At 33.4% G+C, this 20,070-nt stretch overlaps 2 protein-coding genes and 1 long non-coding RNA gene across 4 annotated transcripts; 2 read left to right on the top strand and 1 right to left on the bottom strand.

Annotated features, from left to right (window-relative positions):
• The first annotated feature begins 3,527 nt into the window (after nt 1–3,527).
• On the top strand, nt 3,528–4,008 carry LOC111703707 (uncharacterized). The gene is made up of 3 exons (XR_002765673.1): nt 3,528–3,591; nt 3,831–3,879; nt 3,942–4,008. It is a non-coding gene; the product is annotated as an uncharacterized LOC111703707 (long non-coding RNA).
• A 654-nt stretch (nt 4,009–4,662) lies between these two features.
• On the top strand, nt 4,663–15,265 carry LOC111703693 (uncharacterized). Of its 2 annotated transcripts, XM_023475725.1 has the most exons (7): nt 4,663–4,730; nt 7,289–7,575; nt 7,683–9,762; nt 9,830–11,005; nt 11,168–11,291; nt 11,645–11,731; nt 15,200–15,265. In XM_023475725.1, the coding sequence occupies exons 2-6, from the start codon at nt 7,339–7,341 to the stop codon at nt 11,712–11,714; spliced, it is 3,687 nt and encodes a 1,228-aa protein (XP_023331493.1). In that variant the 5' UTR covers nt 4,663–4,730; nt 7,289–7,338; the 3' UTR covers nt 11,715–11,731; nt 15,200–15,265. The 2 variants fall into 2 exon arrangements, 1 of the variants encoding a protein (XP_023331493.1); XR_002765666.1 differs by lacking the exon at nt 11,168–11,291 and having other exon boundaries at nt 9,830–10,701.
• A 1,045-nt stretch (nt 15,266–16,310) lies between these two features.
• On the bottom strand, nt 16,311–20,039 carry LOC111703708 (upstream stimulatory factor 2). Its single transcript, XM_023475736.1, has 3 exons — nt 19,930–20,039; nt 18,282–18,375; nt 16,311–17,579 (listed from the first exon to the last, which is right to left on the bottom strand). Exons 1-3 carry the CDS (start codon nt 20,037–20,039, stop codon nt 17,508–17,510), a joined length of 276 nt encoding a protein of 91 aa, XP_023331504.1. The 3' UTR covers nt 16,311–17,507.
• Between the last annotated feature and the right edge of the window lie 31 nt (nt 20,040–20,070).

Raw genomic sequence — 20,070 nt, 5'->3', positions numbered from 1 at the left:
ATTTTCTTTAAACCCAAATGCCTATCATGAAACATCAAAGATTTACACCGTCAGGTTGCAAAGACAGGGATTTGACGATAAGAGTTTGAGGAATTCAGATGGTTTTAAAATCCAAATCAGAAATGTGTTCTATAATACAGGATCTCTATCTAGTGAGATTGATAATTTAATGTAATATGTTAAAATAAATTTCAATGGTTTAACCCAATCATAGTGTATCTATAAATATATATATATATATAGATATATATAAAGTAGTAATCTCTGTTTGTTTAAATGTCCAACCATGACTTATGAACCGATTTGCCTCAAATTTTGATTAAGGATCTTATTAGAACCACATGAATGTTCTTATCCTGGTTAAGTGAGTTGACATTTATTGGAAAAACTGCAGAAAAATCTGGGTTCTCAAGTTATATTTCACTTTGTTTATATTCTCCATTTTTTTCGAATCTCTTAAATCAAAATCTACACAAATGTCAAGACCCCAAAAAGGAAACTCGGGAGTTTCATTCAACGATACTCTTTTAAATTTCGGGCTCCCCAGAGCCCAAATCTTAAGTCAGGGTATCGTTATGAAAACCAGTTTTGGAACCCGGGTTTCATGAATGGGGTTATGGCAGTTTTGTGGATATCAATATTTTTGTTATGAAATATTATTTCATTTAATTTCATTTTTAATTCCATTTTTGTTGAATCTCTTAAATCAAAATCTACAAAATGTTAAGACCCCAAAAAGGAAACTCGATAATTTTGTTCAACGATACTCTTTTAAATTTCGGGCTCTGAGCTGTGTACACTGTATATAAACAGATGCCGCAACCCGTATTTTCCTTTGTACTGTATGTCACTACATGATCTATACCTAACACCGATTCCCTTCTGTCCCTGATCTCTGTCCTTATTACAAAGACGACAGATTACACCCCTTGTAGAATTCGCATGAGAATGATGACATCGTTCCAAAACATATAAAAAATCGTTCTTAAAAATATTGTAACAATGAATAAATTAACATACGGAGATGAAGTGTTCAATTTAAATCAACAGCAATTTTATGCCACAAACTCTAATTTTTTAATCCTTTGCAAAATACCCGATGTCGTAGACCTTTAATATTTAAACGACGTGAGATCAAATAGTCTCAGTTTGAAATATTAAAGGTTTACACCATTCAGGTGACAAGATGTAGGAATTAGAACATTTGAGTTCGTGGCAAGAACTCAGTTTATTTATCTACATATTACCCCCACCCCTATTATATTTGAAACTCTACCCCCCCCCATGCACTTAACTACCCCTCTCCCCTCTATCACTGACTTTCGTTACTTCTAGTATTAACTCCTCTATAAACCTTCCAACTCTGGAGAGATTGACACATTATATACATATACAACGTTACCATGGACCGACTTTGTGCCCTCGTGGATCATCTAGTTTTTGTTTCATGCACAAATATGAGAAATAGAAATCCATCCACTTACATATATGGATAATCAGAAATAGAAACTCTGAAATAATAATCAATCCAATTACATATATGGATAATTACAAATAGAAACTCTGAAATAAAAATCCATCCAATTACATATATGGATAATCAGAAATACTAACAATGAAATAATAATCAATCCAATTACATATATGGATAATCAGAAATAGAAACTCTGAAATAGAATTCCATCCAATTACATATATGGATAATCAGAAATAGAAACTAAAATAAAAATCCATCCAATTACATATGAACAATCAGAAATAGAAACTCTGAAATAGAAATCCATCCAATTACATATATGGATAATTACAAATAGAAACTCTGAAATAAAAATCCATCCAATTACATATATGGATAATCAGAAATAGAATTCCATCCAATTACATATATGGATAATCAGAAATACTAAAAATGAAAAAATAATCAATCCAATTACATATATGGATAATCAGAAATAGAAACTCTTAAATAGAAATCCATCCAATTACATATATGGATAATCAGAAATAGAAACTCTGAAATAGAATTCCATCCAATTACATATATGAATAATCAGAAATAGAAACTATGAAATAGAAATAGCAAAGATGCTTGTTTGACACAATTTATGACTTTTTATAGATAGTCCAATGAGCAAGGCCACTGCAGCCCAAGTAACAAAAGTGAGGAATTTCCCCAGATTCTCCAACCGTGGTGACTTTCTTTAAGGAATTTCTGAGGAATTTCTCGAAAATCATTTCCTGTAACTGATTCCTCGGAAATTCTCGAGAAATTCCCTAGAATTGGTCCCGAAGATGAGAGATTTTTGTGGGATCACAGTTTTGAAACTCAGTTTCGAGAAATTCCTGAGAAATTCTCCGGAATTTTTCCCCTCAAAATTCCTCATAATTTCTCCAGAAATAATCTCTGGAAATTCCTGAGAAATTCTTAGGACTTTGTCACCATGTTTACGGATTTTTAGGGGAATTTATAAAGAGAATTAGTTTCGAGAAATTCCTGGGAATTTCTCCGGAATTTCACCCCAAGAAATTCCTGAGAAATTCTCTTGACTACTTCTCCGGAAATTCCTGAGAAATTCTTAGGACTTGGTCACCATATTTAGGGATTTCAAGGGGAATTTGATAAAAGAATTAGTTTCGAGAAATTCCTGGGAATTTCTCTGAATTTCACACCAAGAAATTCCTGAGAAATTCTCCGGAATGCTTCTCCGGAAATTCCTGAGAAATTAGATGAGAGAATAAGTTTCGAGAAATTCCTGAGAATTTCTTAGGAATTTTTCTCAAGAAATTCCTAAGAATTTCTCAGGAATATTTCTCCGGAAATTCCATTTCAAAAATTCCACTCTAATATATATTTGTTAACCATTAATTTTAAGACCTCTGCACAATGTCATCTTCAACTTGAATCTCCTCTCGGAGAAAGCCAAACCAAATTTTCAGCCCACATTCCCTTTGTACTCCGTCCTACGGAGCTTAAAATATTTTTGTTATTGTGAAATCATTAAAGTTANACTTTGAATTAAGGCGACTGAAAATACATTCAACAAAATTTGACGAATGATTCTACTAAGGTGTATTTGAGTCCGGTGCTCCAACAAATTTTGTTAGATGAAAATTTGAGAACTTGAATAAAAGTCGTCTTCATTGTATTGATATAATAGACTCCCACTGTATCAAACAATAACCTCTACGGAAGTAACATCCTGTAAATGATTATGTGTGGATGAGTGAGAAGGTGGATGTTACTGATTCCTTTAAAATGTAAATAATATTTTATGTTTTTCTAGAGTTCAAAGTGTATGTTTGCTTTCAAGCATTATCTCAGGTTTAAGCGGTATAAAAGATTGAATAAGTATATTAATTTATTTGTACTTTATAGAGTTTAAAACTTTATATCTAAACCTAAGATAAGGTAATCTATTTAATGATTTATCTTTAACTTTTCAATGCAAATTATAGATGAAGACAAAGTTTATAAACAGAAAAGCCATTTGAAAACCATCTACTTCATTTTGTTAACTAGTCAGTTTGTAAGGTATGACTTCTTCGATTGTATCTGTTCTTTTTGCTGGATATCTGGCCTCCTGTAGCAAGGTAAATCTTAAGATTTATATCAATTCTAATCCTTTTAAACATTTATTTCTTTTCAAAATAAAAGAATTTTAAACCTCACTGTTAGTCTGTTACTTAATGGCATAATAGTATTCTTTATCTATAGAAACTGTGAAAATGATTTCACTCAATAATTATTTTACATCCTTTCATATTGTTTTATTTGTAATCTAAAGTTAGGTTGTTTATTGTAATTGTATTTATATTGGTATTTATTCAAGGGATCTGTTTCTGCAGAAACAACTGCTGTACTTCTAGGAGGTGGCTATGGTAAGTTTTTGACAGAAGCATCAATAATTAATATTCAAAGCCATTAAATTATATATATCTAGGTGGAAAAAGTGAATCTTATCCCTGTGATGTGGCAATAGGAGATATCGGTATTGTATCAGGCCCAGGTAAAGAACATATAACTGTTAAGTCCGGTTCATTTCTAGACATCTAACCACACGGGCAGCCGTAGTACATTTAAATTTCCGAGCCGGGTCAACCTTTCCAGTCCCAGTTTGTACTGTATCGCCCGGACTTTGGGTAAATAAAGCTCGACACTCAAAAGGACTAGCTGGTGCAACAAGGTTGACGCAGTCAGACTTTGGGTTGAATTTACTTTTACTGAAGGGTAAGAGGTGCGTGACCAGCCAGAGGGAGCTGTACACTGTACAGTACACACAGATTTTACCAGGCAAAACAGAACTGTACACAAAATGAACCAGTCCCTTACATGGAAATTCTAGTCATATCTTGAGTGCAAAATTCTAGCAAAGATTAAAATAAGCAAAAAATATTTAATAACACTTAACAAAACAGGAAGCCTTTATTAACCTGCTATTAGCTGAGCTGGTCAAATCAGGTTCTTACTAATCCCAACAAAAACAATTAACTTAAAAAACAATTTTTTTAGAAAATATGTTATCATTTAATTTATAATTTGTATTAAAACAGCATAATTGAGGTTAATGCTTAAAAAATCAGATAGATAGATAAATAGATACTTACGAGGATTATTAGATAGATAGATCCAAGGATTAATATATAGATAGATAGATAGATGGAGGCAGGTATGGCCTGCCTGCCTGAACGGCCTGCCAGTGACACTGAGGCAGGCAGACAGTTGCAAGAAGGTCAAAAATAATATTTTCAAATAAAAGAAACATTTTAATTTTTTAACCTTTGCTAAAAAGCTCTTCGTGTGAAACTAGCTTTTTTTGTGGATAAAAAGTGTTCAAAATAAAAAAAATCCTAAGAAAATTAAAATTTTGAAAAATTCTGATTATCCACCAAAATCAAAATCAAAATGTTTTTTAATCAAATGTGTGATTGATTTAACTAATAAATAATCTCACAGTCACTTTTTTAAAGGTTTATGATAACGTTTCAATTCCTACGTTTTATTTTGCCTTGTTGGCTTTGTATTTTTAGTTTATAATTAAAAAATGATAAATCAACTTTTGTCCACAAAACACAAGTACACAAGTGTCAAATATATCAAATATATTCTAAAAATTTATTCCAGAATCTATGATACAACGGTACCTATTTCTACTGCAGGAAAACTTATGAAAATTATCAGAATTAAACACTTTTAAACCTAAAAATAACAATGAGATAAAAGTTTTAAGAGTACTGCTGTGAATGTGAATGGAGGATCATTTGAAATTACGTTACGTTAATAACAAACTATTTGGTTAGTTTTTATCCCTGATTAAACTTAAACTAAAATATATATTTTGTTGAAAGTTTAAACAAAACAGCTTTTATTGGTGGTCAATGACGGTCATTGCAATTTCAAGTGACCTCCATTTTATAAGGGGCAACCCTGATTCACAACGGTTCTCTTTCAAACTTTAACTGATCAAGATATCGTCATTTTTCTACTTTAAACCAAGGGCGTGCACAGAAATAAATCTATAGGGAGAGACCAAATATACGCGAAGCCCCAATTTTTTTTGCCCCCCCCCCTCCCTTGGAGCTCCTATGAGGGGGGCAAAATTTGTACTGTAAATTCAAAACATTTGGCTTCTTGGATACTTTGATGGTACACATACAGTCCAATTACCTTACACGTACAATTTTATCTCACCCTCAAGCAAACTAGCAGAAAAAAACAGCAATTTAATTTTAAGTGTTATAGTTCTGAGTTCCATGGGGGGAGGGCTACACCCCCCTTTACAGGTGTAGGGGACACTGGCCCCCTTGCCCCCCCCCTGTGTACGCCCTTGTTTAAAACAAATTTAATTCTGTTGTTTCTTAAGCAGAGAGAAACCACGATTGAAAATAATCAACTTGCAAAAAAAAAGATAATTTATCTATCATGCAATCTTGTTCAGACAAAGCTTTTAGGGGTAAATCGGTCTTCCCTCTTAATAATGGAAGGTCACTTAACATGACATCTACGGTTCCTTTAAGAAGGAAAAGCATCGATAAGTTTTGTTAAATTTGTTAATTTAACCAACCATTACTGAATGGATCGAAAAAAAATAAAAACGTTTTTTGTAAATGGAAATATTAATTGTCAACTTGAAATGTGAATTCTGATGGTGGGTGAGGTGGTAATTATGTATTTTCACTGAACTTGAGATTGCTTGCCCGAGTAGATTGGAGGGGAGGGAGGAAGGGGAAGTAAGGAGGGGTGGAAACTGACCCTGAAAACTTGAAGGTTAAGTTGACCCCTAAAACTGACCCTTGTTTGACCCCTAAAGCTACAAATATGTCTAATATCCCTAGTCTAACTGTATCCCCCTAAAGGTACGCTTCAAACATTCAGTGTTCACTGGTGATTAAGAAAAAAAAAATTTATTATCTTAGAAACATATTTTATTACAGTTTAAAGGCAACAAGTCTTATAAGTATTGATGCCCTGTAAAAGTAACAAATCATAATGTATTTGCAACTTTTTTTATTTTTATATTTTTATCCTTTGAAAAGTTTTATTATTTTATCCTGATTCCTATTTCTTCTCTCCAGTTAAATTTTTCAATGTTTTTATTTTATTTATTGTCAGTTTAAATCATTTTGTTAGGTCGTAGCAGTTTGACACTTGTCTGATATTCATTTTTATTTCTAGTAAATGGAGGAATAAAAATTTTAAAAAATTAAATCGTTCACTTTTTCCATTACCACATTTTACAACGTTATGCACTTTTTGTTTAGTTTAAAAATGCTTTTTTTCTTATAAATTATTCCTGTGTTAGCTAGAACTGTTTGTAATAGCTCATTATGGCCTAAAATCCCAATCATTTTAGCAAAAAGTTCGGATTTACCCGTTATAAAAACAAACCTAACGTGCAAATGTTTATAAAATGTACTTTTTGCTTTCAAATTTTGACCTCTTTAGATTATATAGACAGTTCATCATGTGTTTTTACTCCTAGAGGGAATTCAGCTGTGAAATGTTATACGTTCTTACATGTAAAATATCCCTGTCCAACGAGACAGTCTTAACATGGCTCCTTTCTAATTTCCATTGAGTGTTTTCATGAGAAAGGTCACCTGATGCAGATTTCATTTTTAAGAACTTAAAGGACAGCTTTCCTTTGCTATTGTCCAGCTGGCGGGATAGTGAAGGCAGGGGCTCAGGCTGCTTTCTGCATGTTTAGGAATCAAACACTTGGGAATCACAAAAGATTCCTAAATGTCCACATTTTCCTTGTACATTTGGTAAAATATTTTTACATTTTAGACCAAATTCTGCTGCTGATGTCACCCTGAAGCTTCACTGGATCAGCAATCATGGCGTTTAAACCTCGTCCACCCAATGAAGATACGACTCTGACTTATGTCAGCACTGTAACCACCAAGGAGCTGAATACTTACACGACGGAGTATGCTGATGGTTGTGAGTCTGATGAGTATGAAGGCGAGGAAGATGTGGAATCACCAGAACATAGACCTGAGCGCAAATCATTTGCAAACAAGCTAAGCTCTGCTGTGAAAAACTTCTCTCTTCCTTCACCTGAAGAAATAAAGGTACAATTTTACCAACCTTAAATATTTAGATTTTAATTTGAAATGGTTAAAATTCTAAGATCTATTGGTATTTTTATATTTTAAATAAATGAAATTGTATTTTACAGAACAGCACCTTCTACAAAAGCTTCCAGCAACCATTGATTGTGAAATCTAAGGTTCAGTCTACTCATGTTCAGCAAACTAACCAAGCTGTTACCATGGGCAAAACTCCTGCAGAGCTCAGTAGAATTTCCAAACTATCTGATTTTCCACTGCCAAGCTTCAAGAAACATCATGAAGATAAAATGGAAAATTCAGTGGCAGTCATGGAAGCAACCAGCAATGGTGATTTGGCATCTGAGAGCATATATGGTACCCTAACAAGATCACTGCGGGAAACCAAACTGATTACTGCTGTGGTAGAAACTGATGCCGATGATGAAACTCTTGTCAAGAGGATGGAATTAACTAAGACCATGAGTCCTGCTCAGCTGTCTCAAATAAATTCTATCACAGAATTCCCAATTCCTGACAAATTTAAGCTTAAAAATCTTCAAGCTAAGCCTGCTGAAAATGGGCACTCTGCCAAGGAAAATGGAAAGAATAAAGAATGTAACGAAGATCATGAATCTAATGAAAAGCATGGGCATTTTCTATTGCCTGAAAGTTTCATGGAAACCAAGCTCATTACCAATATAAAAGAATGCCATGATTATGATACCCTACGAAAAAGACAAGAAATTGTTAAAACCAAAACCCCTAAAGAGTTGTCTTCAATTTCTGGCCTTGGGGATTTACCGATTCCCTCAAAGATTGAGAAATTGATGAAGAAGGGAGGAGGTTCTACTCCTAGTGGGTTGAATGTCAAATCCCTGAAAGACCAAGAATTTGAATTTTCAGTCCCAGCCTCACTTAAAATTAACCTTGCAGTTACATCAAAGGTTGAAGATGAAGAAGTAGTTAAACTTCACAAGGAACTTCTTGAGTCCAAGACAATTGCAGAATTAAGCCAAATAAGTTCATTCAATGATTTTCCCATTCCAGAAATGATTGAAAATCTAATGAAAAAGAAAGATGACACTGAAAAAATTAAATCTAGTAGCCTAAGTTTGTCAAGGATAACAAGCGGAAAAATATTACCAGAATCTCTGACAGAAACCAAATTAATAACAAACATAAAAGTTGAAAAAGACCAAGAAAGGCTGCAGTCCCGTCAAAATCTAGTAAAGAACCATACCCCAGCAGAACTTGGAAGCATAAAAAATATGAGCGACTTCCCTATTCCATCAAGGCTGCAGCATTTGACACTTCCAAAGTTCAAGGGAAGTACAGCAAAATCACTGAATGACATTGAACAATCAGAATCACCTGCAGTTCCTCCAAGACAAAAATCATGCAAAGATAGCATTTATGAATCTTTGCCTAGCTCATTAAGAAATGAAGTAATTGTAAGATCCAGAGTAATCACAGATGAAGAATCAAAACTTCGACAAGAGCTTATCAGGTCAAAATCACCTGTGGAGCTCTCACAAATGAGCAGTCTGAAGGACTTCCCAGTACCACGAACAATTGAAAAGCTTTTTGAAAATGAAAATCAAGAAGAACATAATGATGAAGATGGCAATAACAGTTTCCTCCAGAAATTCTCAACCTTGCCACCATCATTAAAAACAAACCTTCTTGTTGGAGTGAAAACTGAAGATCAAACCTTAGCTCATGAACGATCTGAAACAATTAAATCTAAATCTGTGAGTGAACTCTCAGAAATTAAATCAGTTTCTGATATCCCTGTACCCAGCACACTTACCCGCCTAGCAAAACGAGACTATGCCTCGGCTGTTGAAAGAAAGAAACTTTTTAAACAGCAAATGAAAAGCCAGTCAACACAATCCCTTTCTCTTCAGGGCACATTGCCAAGGTCTCTCCGGGAAAAACAACTACTTGTCACATCAAAATTTGAGGATCCAGATGTTTTGTTCTCCAGAAGATCTCTAGTTGAAAGTAAAAGTGTTGCCGAACTCTCTAAGGTTTCTTCATTTGGAGATTTCCCTGTCCCTGGATTTTTAAGCAAACTTTCATCTAAAAGCCTGGGAAAACTTGATTTTATGTCAAACGGCCACCTGCAAGATCCTGAAGAACAAAACTCTAATTCCAAAACAGGATTTTATTCCACTCTCCCGAAATCTCTAAACTGTGAACTCCTAGGTAGCTATATTTTCCTGTGTTTTTTACTTTTTTATAATTTTTCTTAATTTCATAATATATTTTTTAGTCAGTAAAAGTGTGCAAGATGTAAGTATTCTGGAACACCGGATGCAACTGATCAATGAAAAAAGTACAAAGGAACTGGCACAAATGGCATCTGTCAAAGATTTTCCAGTTCCTGATGTGATTCAGCGCTGGTATCACAAATCTATGGATAGACTTCATGGAGTTAAGGATGAAGAGGGTCTGACAAATGGTGTATCTACACCAAATTTGAAACTACCCAGCATGCTGACCCAACCTTGCATTGTCACCACTAAGATTGAGGACCCCCAAGTCCTCATGGAGAGACAGCAAATACAGCAACAAAAGAGCATTCATGAGCTCTCAAAAATCAGAAATCTCAATGAATTACCAATCCCAGGAAATATCATTACTCTACCAAATGTACCATTACCAAGGATGAAAGATATTCTCCAGTTGGTTGCAAGAACACCAAGGAAGAAGTCTTCCCCATCTTTGCCAAACAGTCTTCAAGTTTCTCCCCCTGAAAGTGTTAGACCTTATGAGTCTAGCATAATGGACGAGGAAGAATACTCAAATATTGAAGACAGCTATGAAGTTATAAATAAAGAAAAGACAGAATCACCCCAAATAGATGTTGATCCTGAAGACTTTGGCCTAGCCTCTCAAGTCAAAGGAACACCTGAAAGAAACACAAGAAACAAGAAAAAGAAACCCGAATCTAGAAATAGAAGAAGTAACGAAGAAAAGGAAGAAAGTGCCACAGAGATGTTTGAAACTCCCCCACCTCTACCCCCAAAGAGAAGTCCACAGAAGTCTGTGTCTGTTGAGTCTCAACAATCTGAAGAAGTAGACGGATCCCCTTCTCCCATCAAGGGCGTCCTTACTCTTGAAGCCATGAATGGAAACATTCAGGTAACTAAGAATGAAGTTCAGTCTCGGCCCTTGCCTGCTCCTCCAGCACCAGCCAGGTATGGAAGAGTAAAAGAGTATGACAGAACTATTTATGAAGAATCTCAGATGTTCCAGACCTGCCGTGAAACTCTTACAACTGGCAGTAGGACCCTCATAGGAACAGAGGATGATGATAACACCATGGCAGACAGTCTAATTGAGAGTCTGGTATCCTGTGCAGATACACTTATCTGTGATGATGACCAGGAAATGGATGATGATGACAATCCGTACCCAAGTGTGAATTTTGAAGGAGGCTTTTCAGGTACAAAAAGACGGGTAGAACGATGAGGACATTTCCTTCAGATATTACTTAAGAGCAATTATCTTTTTTTATTTTACAAAAGTTTTGGAAAAACTTGTTCAATTAGAAAGTCTTTTATTAAATTTCTTAACTACCCCTAAGGATCTGTAACTCTAAATTTAGAGCTACATGAAGTTGAGCCGCCAAAGACTGGTAAACGACTGGAGGAGGGAACTCAAAAGCTGAGTCTCGAACTTATGGAGCATGTTGAAAGCTTGCGAAGTACCCTAGACAATATGTCCAACAGGTAAAAAGGACCACAAGTTCATGTTTGGTTGATGTCTTTCTGATCCAAGTTCTGGTCTTCAAGACAGTTGATAAAGGACCTCAACAATCAACAGTGTTGTAAAAATAGAATAGAATAATAGGGAAACAGTGGTAAGATACCAGACCAAGTTCACATAGAGATGATTTAGTTTAATGTTTTTTTCCTAGATTTAGATGTTTTTACAGATATTTTTAGATTTTAGCTTCTGTCAACATTTATTAATAACAACAAACAAACTCTCAAATTTTTAAAGAAAATTTTCTAACCAATTTCATTCAAAGCTTAACATTATTTAAAGAAATACTTCAATGTTTCAAAATTCATATTTTTAGGTTAGGAGCGCGCTCACGCTCCCGTAGCAGTAGCAGACCACGCTCTAGACCCCACAGCATTCATAAATAGATAGTGAGGAATGTAAGGTTAGTCTACATTTTTTAAAGCTATAAATAATTCGAAGGTTTTTGTTTAAGGGAGTGTAAGCGTAATTTCAAGCGACTCTTTATGCAAAGATGATTGTGCATGATTTACAATGATACCCTTGAAACTTTAATCTGATCAAAAATGTGAAAGATAACGTAGTTTTTCAAAAAGAATTAATTCTGTTAATCTCCGCATTGCTTCTTATAAGCAAGAAAGTCGCAGAGTTACCGCAAATAAAAATAAACATTTTTAAAACTTAGATTTCTTATTCATACTTGATCAAACCAGGCAGTTAGGGTACCGTTGTAAATCAGGCATCAATGCTCGATTTACAACGGTACCCATTTACAACGGTACCCTTAAAACTTTAATCTGATCAAAATGTGGAAGATATCGTCGTTACTTTCTCCATTGCTTCTTCAAAGCAAAAAAAGTGCTTCTCACCTTTGAAAGAAAATAAACAGTTTAAGAAACAAAAACATGGAGATCTAATTCATACTTGATCAGACAAAGCTTTTAAGGTTACTGTTGTAAATCGTGCCTTGTCAACTTTGCTTGAATGGTCACTTAAAATTACGCTTAAAGTCTCTTTACAAATAACTCATTTGCAACAAGAAGGTCGTTATATCCACATTTAGAATAATTTTCGAATTCATCAAGCGGCTAAAGTTATAGGACCTGTTTTTTGAATTCATCAAGCTTCTAAAGTTATAGGACCTATTATTCGAATTCATCAAGCTGCTAAAGTTATAGGACCTATTATTCGAATTTATGAAGCTGCTAAAGTTATAGGACATGTTATTCGAATTCATCAAGCTTCTAAAGCTATAGGACCTATTATTCGAATTCATCAAGCTTCTAAAGCTATAGGACCTATTAATCGAATTTATCAAGCTGCTAAAGTTATAGGACCTATTATTCGAATTTATCAAGCTACTAAAGTTATAGGACCTGTTTTTCGAATTCATCAAGCTTCTAAAGTTATAGGACATATTATTCGAATTCATCAAGCTTCTAAAGTTATAGGACCTATTATTCGAATTTATCAAGCTGCTAAAGTTGTAGGACCTATTTTTCGAATTCAAAAAGCTGCTAAAGTTGTAGGACCTATTATTCGAATTCGTCAAGCTGCTAAAGTTACATAGAACCTGTTGTTCGAATTCATCAAGCTGCTAAAGTTATAGGACCTGTTTTTCGAATTCATTAAGCTGCTAAAGTTATAGGACCTGTTTTTCGAATTCATCAAGCTGCTAAAGTTATAGGACCTATTATTCGAATTCATCAAGCTGCTAAAGTTATAGGACCTATTATTCGAATTCATCAAGCTGCTAAAGTTATAGGACCTATTATTCGAATTCATCAAGCTGCTAAAGTTATAGGACCTATTATTCGAATTCATCAAGCTGCTAAAGTTATAGGACCTATTATTCGAATTCATCAAGCTGCTAAAGTTATAGGACCTATTATTCGAATTCATCAAGCTGCTAAAGTTATAGGACCTATTATTCGAATTCATCAAGCTGCTAAAGTTATAGGACCTATTATTCGAATTCATCAAGCTGCTAAAGTTATAGGACCTATTATTCGAATTCATCAAGCTGCTAAAGTTATAGGACCTATTATTCGAATTCATCAAGCTGCTAAAGTTATAGGACCTATTATTCGAATTCATCAAGCTGCTAAAGTTATAGGACCTATTATTCGAATTCATCAAGCTGCTAAAGTTATAGGACCTATTATTCGAATTCATCAAGCTGCTAAAGTTATAGGACCTATTATTCGAATTCATCAAGCTGCTAAAGTTATAGGACCTATTATTCGAATTCATCAAGCTTCTAAAGTTATAGGACATATTATTCGAATTCATCAAGCTGCTAAAGTTATAGGACCTATTATTCGAATTCATCAAGCTGCTAAAGTTATAGGACCTATTATTCGAATTCATCAAGCTTCTAAAGTTAAAGGACCTATTATTCGAATTCATCAAGCTTCTAAAGTTATAGGACCTATTATTCGAATTCATCAAGCTGCTAAAGTTATAGGACCTATTTTTCGAATTCGTCAAGCTGCTAAAGTTGTAGGACCTATTTATCGAATTCGTCAAGCTGCTAAAGTTGTAGGACCTATTTATCGAATTCGTCAAGCTGCTAATGTTAAAGGACCTATTCTTCGAAAAAATTTGATGTTATATAACACACTTAAATGATAAGATATTTACGATTCACAACAGTACCCTTAAAAACCAATGGCTGCAGAGAAAAATAAGAAAATTGGCAGAATTTAACTGATGATATCTTTCTTCATCGTTACTTAGATAACAGATTAAAAAGCACCGTAGTGAATCGGTCATTATCACTTTCAAATTGAGGGTCCTTTACTTCGTGCACAGTTCATTCAAGCCTGTCTTCCAATATTTCATAAGTATTAAACAAATGTTAAGAGGTACTAATTTTAGTAAATTAGTAAAGAGTATATTAGTAAAGACTTCTTTACATTTTTTAACTATCAAAACGTAGTACAGGGGTTTTTCATCTATTTTCAAAAAAAATCATGTCTTGTTTTGACAAATGATTAAACCTGACAGGAGCAAAACAAATTTAAGGTCGTCTTTAATATTTGAAATAATTTGCGGCATTACAAAAGCAGTCATTCAGGCAGTGTGCCTGAGGACTCAGGCAGTTAGTATTAAAGCCCGGTTTTAGGCCTAAAGGGAGGGCTTTGGGTATGTAAGAAAAGTCAAAAAATTTCAACAGCCTCAGACCAATGCTTTTTGAGTTATGTAAAAAAAACTACAGGGGGGGGTCAAATTGACCCCCCCCAGCGGGAATAGGGTTAAGTATATTAGTAAAGAGTATATTAGTAAAGACTTTTTTACATTTTTAACTATCAAAACGTAGTAGAGGGGTTTTTCATCTATTTTCAAAAAAAATCATGTCTTGTTTTGACAAATGAACAAACCTGACAGGAGCAAAACAAATTTAGGGTCGTCTTTGATTTTTGAAATAATTTGCGGCATTTGTAAATATAATTTTAGGAGTACATTTTCAAAGTAAATAATTACAAAATACCCAGTCTTGGCATTTCCAAAATGTGGTCTGCCTTTTTTGTGCTTTCATTATTACCGGAGGAAGAATTGTGTTAAGATTTCGAAAATTTTAGTTTTATTTAATAAAATTTTAATCTGAACGAAATTCTTAATATCTCAGGTAGTATTAATAATAGCGCAAAAAAGGCAGACCACATTTTGGATATGACAGGATAGGAGGATTTTGTGGTAGTAACTGAATAGTGACGGAATGTCAAAAATAAATTCCAAGATCAAAGACGACTTTCAAGTCATCTTGCTACTGTCATGCTTCGTGGGACACCCTGTATCAAAATATATTTAGTTAATTCACACTTTATCCTAATATGTTTAGCAAGACACTGCATAAAAATATAATTGTTGAATATTTGTTTTCTTTCAGGGTAGACAGACATTGAAAACCCCGAACCTGCGATTTTTGTGGATTCATTTTTATTTTGGAAAAAAATTAAAACTTGTTAATTTGTTAAATAGTTCTAAATCGAAAAATATATTTATTAAAAACTATTCTTTTTATTTTTGTTGTTGGTTAATATCAAACTTCCTATTAACCAATCCAAACTTCCTATTAACCAATCCAAACTTCCTATTAACCAATCCAAACTTCCTTTTAGCCAATCCAAACTTCCTATTAACCAATCCAAACTTCCTTTTAGCCATTCCAAACTTCCTATTAAATTTGGATACAAATGTTAAGGATGGATACGAATGTAAAGGGATGGCTACGAATGTTGATATAGGTTGGAGTTAAAGGATGGATACAAATGCATTGCTAGTGATAACAGGTTGGATACGAATGTTAAAAAGGATGGATACGAATGTTATGATGGATTATGAATTTGATATAGGTTGGGTTTGATTGTTTATCCGATCTGGATACTAATGTTAAGGATGGATAGGAATGGTATGATGGATTATGAATTTGATACAGTTTGCATTCGATTATTTTTGTTCTAATTTGAATACGAATAATATATAATTTTTACGACCACAATTAAGAGACGGCATGTGGTCGACAACTGTTATGGCGAAAGAAATGGCCTCTGAATCGAATTGTTTATCCGATCTAGATACCAATGTAAAGGATGGATATGAATGTTATGATGGATTATGAGTTTGATACAGATTACAGGTTGCATTTGATCTTTGTTCTAATTTAAATACAACTGATACATAATTTGTACGACCACAATTAAGAGACGGCATGTGGTCGACAACTGTTATGGTGAAAGGAATGGCCTCTGAATCGGTTGAGTATGATTTTTTTAATATCTTTTATCAGGTTCAAAATTTGGCATAGTAGAAGAAAAGTAAATAATTAGAAAAAACAATTTTGAAATAAGGAATATTTGGTGGAACCTTCAACATTCAAAAATCTAAATTTAAAAAAAATGATTGCCCATCAATATTCAGCTCCATCACATCTTTAAAAAATTCTTTGTACAAATAATTGTTGTTTCAAAACGGCAAAAATACTTCTTTTAATAAAACTCCACATCTTTCAAATGTATTTATTACGATTAATACTTACAATGAATGTTGCGTACGAAGACGTCCCAGGGCCCCTACGCTTTTAAATTTACGCATTCCTACGCATTAAAGCGCTTTACTTATGAAAGATAATTACAACAACTATTAATGGTACATTGGCAGATTAAAGAACTTTCGTTAGATTTACCTATCCCGTATCTTAACATTATAAATAGATAATATATTGATAGGGAATTATAACCGTGATCTTGTATGTTATATTTACCGTGATCTTGTATGTTATATTTAACTATTATTTTATTATTTATTAACAAAATAGTTTCAGGTAAATCTATCGTATTCTTAGAATTAATTCAAACAGTGTTCATAACATTAAATTTTGTCACAACATTTCATACTTTACTCAGAAAAAGATTATTATGCAAAAAAAACACATCAATTCTTAGTTTTTGACCGAATCAGATTTGGGCATTTCAACGATATCAAACAAGGAGGGGGGGACTATCTTTTTCTTTTCCAAATCAAAAATACACAAATGATTTAAATGTCAATTTTTCCTAAATCTGTGAAAACATAATTATTTTCAAACTGGGCTGAGAGACCGACTGACATAATATTAAAAAACCAAAATATGGAATATAGATAAATCTACTTGGAAGTAAAAATTTTAAAAAACAAACTTAAAAACTTAAAATCAACAATATTGTTTTTTAACTTATTGATTTTATGTTTAGAGAACATAGCCAGTGTCAACTACATTATTCATATGTACACGTTATATAAAGTACAGTACAAAGTCAAACTGTACTGTACTGTACTGTACTGTACTGTACTGTACTGTACTGTACTGTACTGTACTGTACTGAACAGTTCTGTTTCATGCGCTCGGCTGAGTTCCTTTATGATTGGACAAATTTAGTCTCTATCGGGAGAAATTCAAGTGCTGAAAGATCTTTAGCCGGGAAATCATGAAGCCTTGAGGTCATGGTCGTTGGTCATGACCTTTAAAACATGGCATTTGAGGTCATAACCTTTGATCAAGAACGAAAATGTCATAACATAGAGACCATGTACTTAGAGGACACGAACTTGAATGTTTACACTTAGAGGTCATCAGCTGGAAGGTCATGACCTTGAAGGTCACCAGCTGGAAGGTCATGACCTTGAAGGTCAAGACTATGTGTCAGATCTACGTTAGGTCACATATTGAAGTCTAGTTCGGCTTTCAGGTGGGACCGTTGGATCTGCTGTTGTAACACTGCGTTCTCTCTCTGTAACATAAAAATATATAAAAGGGACTGTAAGCGTAATTTCAAGATGTCAAGATTTCAACGCCCGATTTACAACGGTACCCTTGAAACCTTAATCTGATCAAAAATGTGGAAGATATTGTTATTGCTCTGTTTCGAAAAGTATTTATCTCTGATACTTTCTCCGTTAATTTTTTATAAGCAAGAAATGTACATTGCACAAGTCACTTAAGCAGAGAAACTACAAATGAAAATTAACAGTTTTAATAAATAATAACATGGATATCTAATTAATAATTGATTAGAAAACACTTTTAAGAGTACCGTTGTAACTCGGCCATATTTGAATGGAGAGTCACTTGAATTTACGCTAACAGTTCCTTTAATAACAAGTTCTTTTTTGTAACAAGTTCCTTTAATAGCAAGTTCTTTTTTGTAACAAGTTCCTTTAATAACAAGTTCCTTTAATAACAAGTTCTTTTTTGTAACAAAGTGATTTTTCATAACATTTATAACAAGATGTATTTTTGCAAAATAAATCTTTGTTTGTTACATAGATACATTAAAAAAGTTTTTTTGTTATATAAATATATTAATAAAAAATATATAAAATTTTTTGTAACCGTGTTTTCCCTGGATTCTGGAGAAAAAACAGAAAAATGAACTGTTTAATTTATTGATTGATTGAATGATAAGTGGCTGACTAATTGATTGATTAATTACCTGTAGGCGTTGTAGTTCAGTGTTTAACCGTTCGTTCTCTGTAGTTAATTCCGCGGCATTCTTTAGAGAATCGCGCAACCGATCGTTAGCGTTCCTGGATTAAAAATTCAGATGCAAAGATTACAATTCCCGATTTACAACGGCATCCTTAAAAGCTTTGCCTGATCAAATATGAATACGATAGCAATGTTTGTAATTTTGAAAACAGGTTATTTTCCTTCGGTGCCTCGCGCATTTCAAATGCTGGAAAACATATAGGAATTGTCAAAAATGAACAATATTAACCCTAGAAAAACGACATTTTCTTCTACATTATTGATCAGATAAAGGTATAAANTTGGGGGTATCCAACGAGACGTTTGTGGGGTTTTTCCAATGAAAGGAGGTATCCAATAGAACTGCAGTAATGATGATTTCTTCCCAGACTCTATTTTTGGGGAAAAGTTATAAAAAAATAAAACATCATGGACAAGTTTTATTTATAATTTTTTCTTCAAAGATTAGCAAAACCGCAAAAAGTTCCCGACTATTGAATACATGGTTTCTGCAAGATATTCGCTAAATAACCATAAAATATTGAATACCTGGTTTCTGCAATATATTCGCTAAATAACCATGAAATATTGAATACGTGGTTTCTGCAATATATTCGCTAAATAACTATGAAATATTGAATACATGGTTTCTGCAAGATATTCGCTAAATATCCATAAAATATTGAATTTGATAATTTATGTTATAAATTCCTATGACCAGAATAAATCATTGATTTTTTATTTGAAAGATGGATCCCATGTCAGGCTGTGACACCCCTACTCTTGTGTTTATATTAGAACCCAAAGACAGTACACTGCAGTACAAAAAATGCGTACACCACTGAAATGACTTTCCTTGCCTTACATTCATTGGTTTCTGCAAGATATTCGCTAAATAACCATGAAATATAGAATACCTGGTTTCTGCAAGATATTCGTTAAATAACCATAAAATATTGAATACCTGGTTTCCGCAAGATATTCGCTAAATAACCATGAAATATTGAATACCTGGTTTCTGCAATATATTCGCTAAATAACCATGAAATATTGAATACCTGGTTTCTGCTAAATATTCGCAAATATCCATAAAATATTGAATACCTGGTTTCTGCTAAATATTCGCAAATTTCCATAACATATTGAAAACCTGGTTTCTGCTAAATATTCGCAAATATCCATAAAATATTGAATACCTGGTTTCTGCTAAATATTCGCAAATTTCCATAAAATATTGAATACCTGGTTTCTGCTAAATATTCGCAAATTTCCATAAAATATTGAATACCTGGTTTCCGCAAGATATTCGCAAATATCCATGAAATATTGAATACATGGTTTCTGCAAGATATTCGCAAATATCCATAACATATTGAATACATGGTTTCTGCTAAATATTCGCAAATAGCCATAAAATATTGAATACCTGGTTTCTGCAAGATATTCGCTAAATATCCATAAAATATTGAATACCTGGTTTCTGCAAGATATTCGCTAAATTTCCATAAAATATTGAATACCTGGTTTCTGCTAAATATTCGCAAATATCCATAAAATATTGAATAACTGGTTTCTGCTAAATATTCGCTAAATATCCATAAAATATTGAATACCTAGTTTCTGCTAAATATTCGCAAGCTTTTGCCAAGATTCCACCCTTAGACTGGGCCTGCTTCCCCTGCAATAAATAAAACCATTTTAAAATCATTTTCACTGAATTCATTGTTTTCGTCAAATAATAATTATTTTTGTTT

Source organism: Eurytemora carolleeae, unplaced genomic scaffold (assembly GCF_000591075.1).
Source record: "Eurytemora carolleeae unplaced genomic scaffold, Eaff_2.0 scaffold453, whole genome shotgun sequence".
Classification (NCBI taxonomy): Eukaryota; Metazoa; Arthropoda; class Copepoda; order Calanoida; family Temoridae; genus Eurytemora; species Eurytemora carolleeae.
This window is presented reverse-complemented; position numbering and strand designations above follow the sequence as displayed.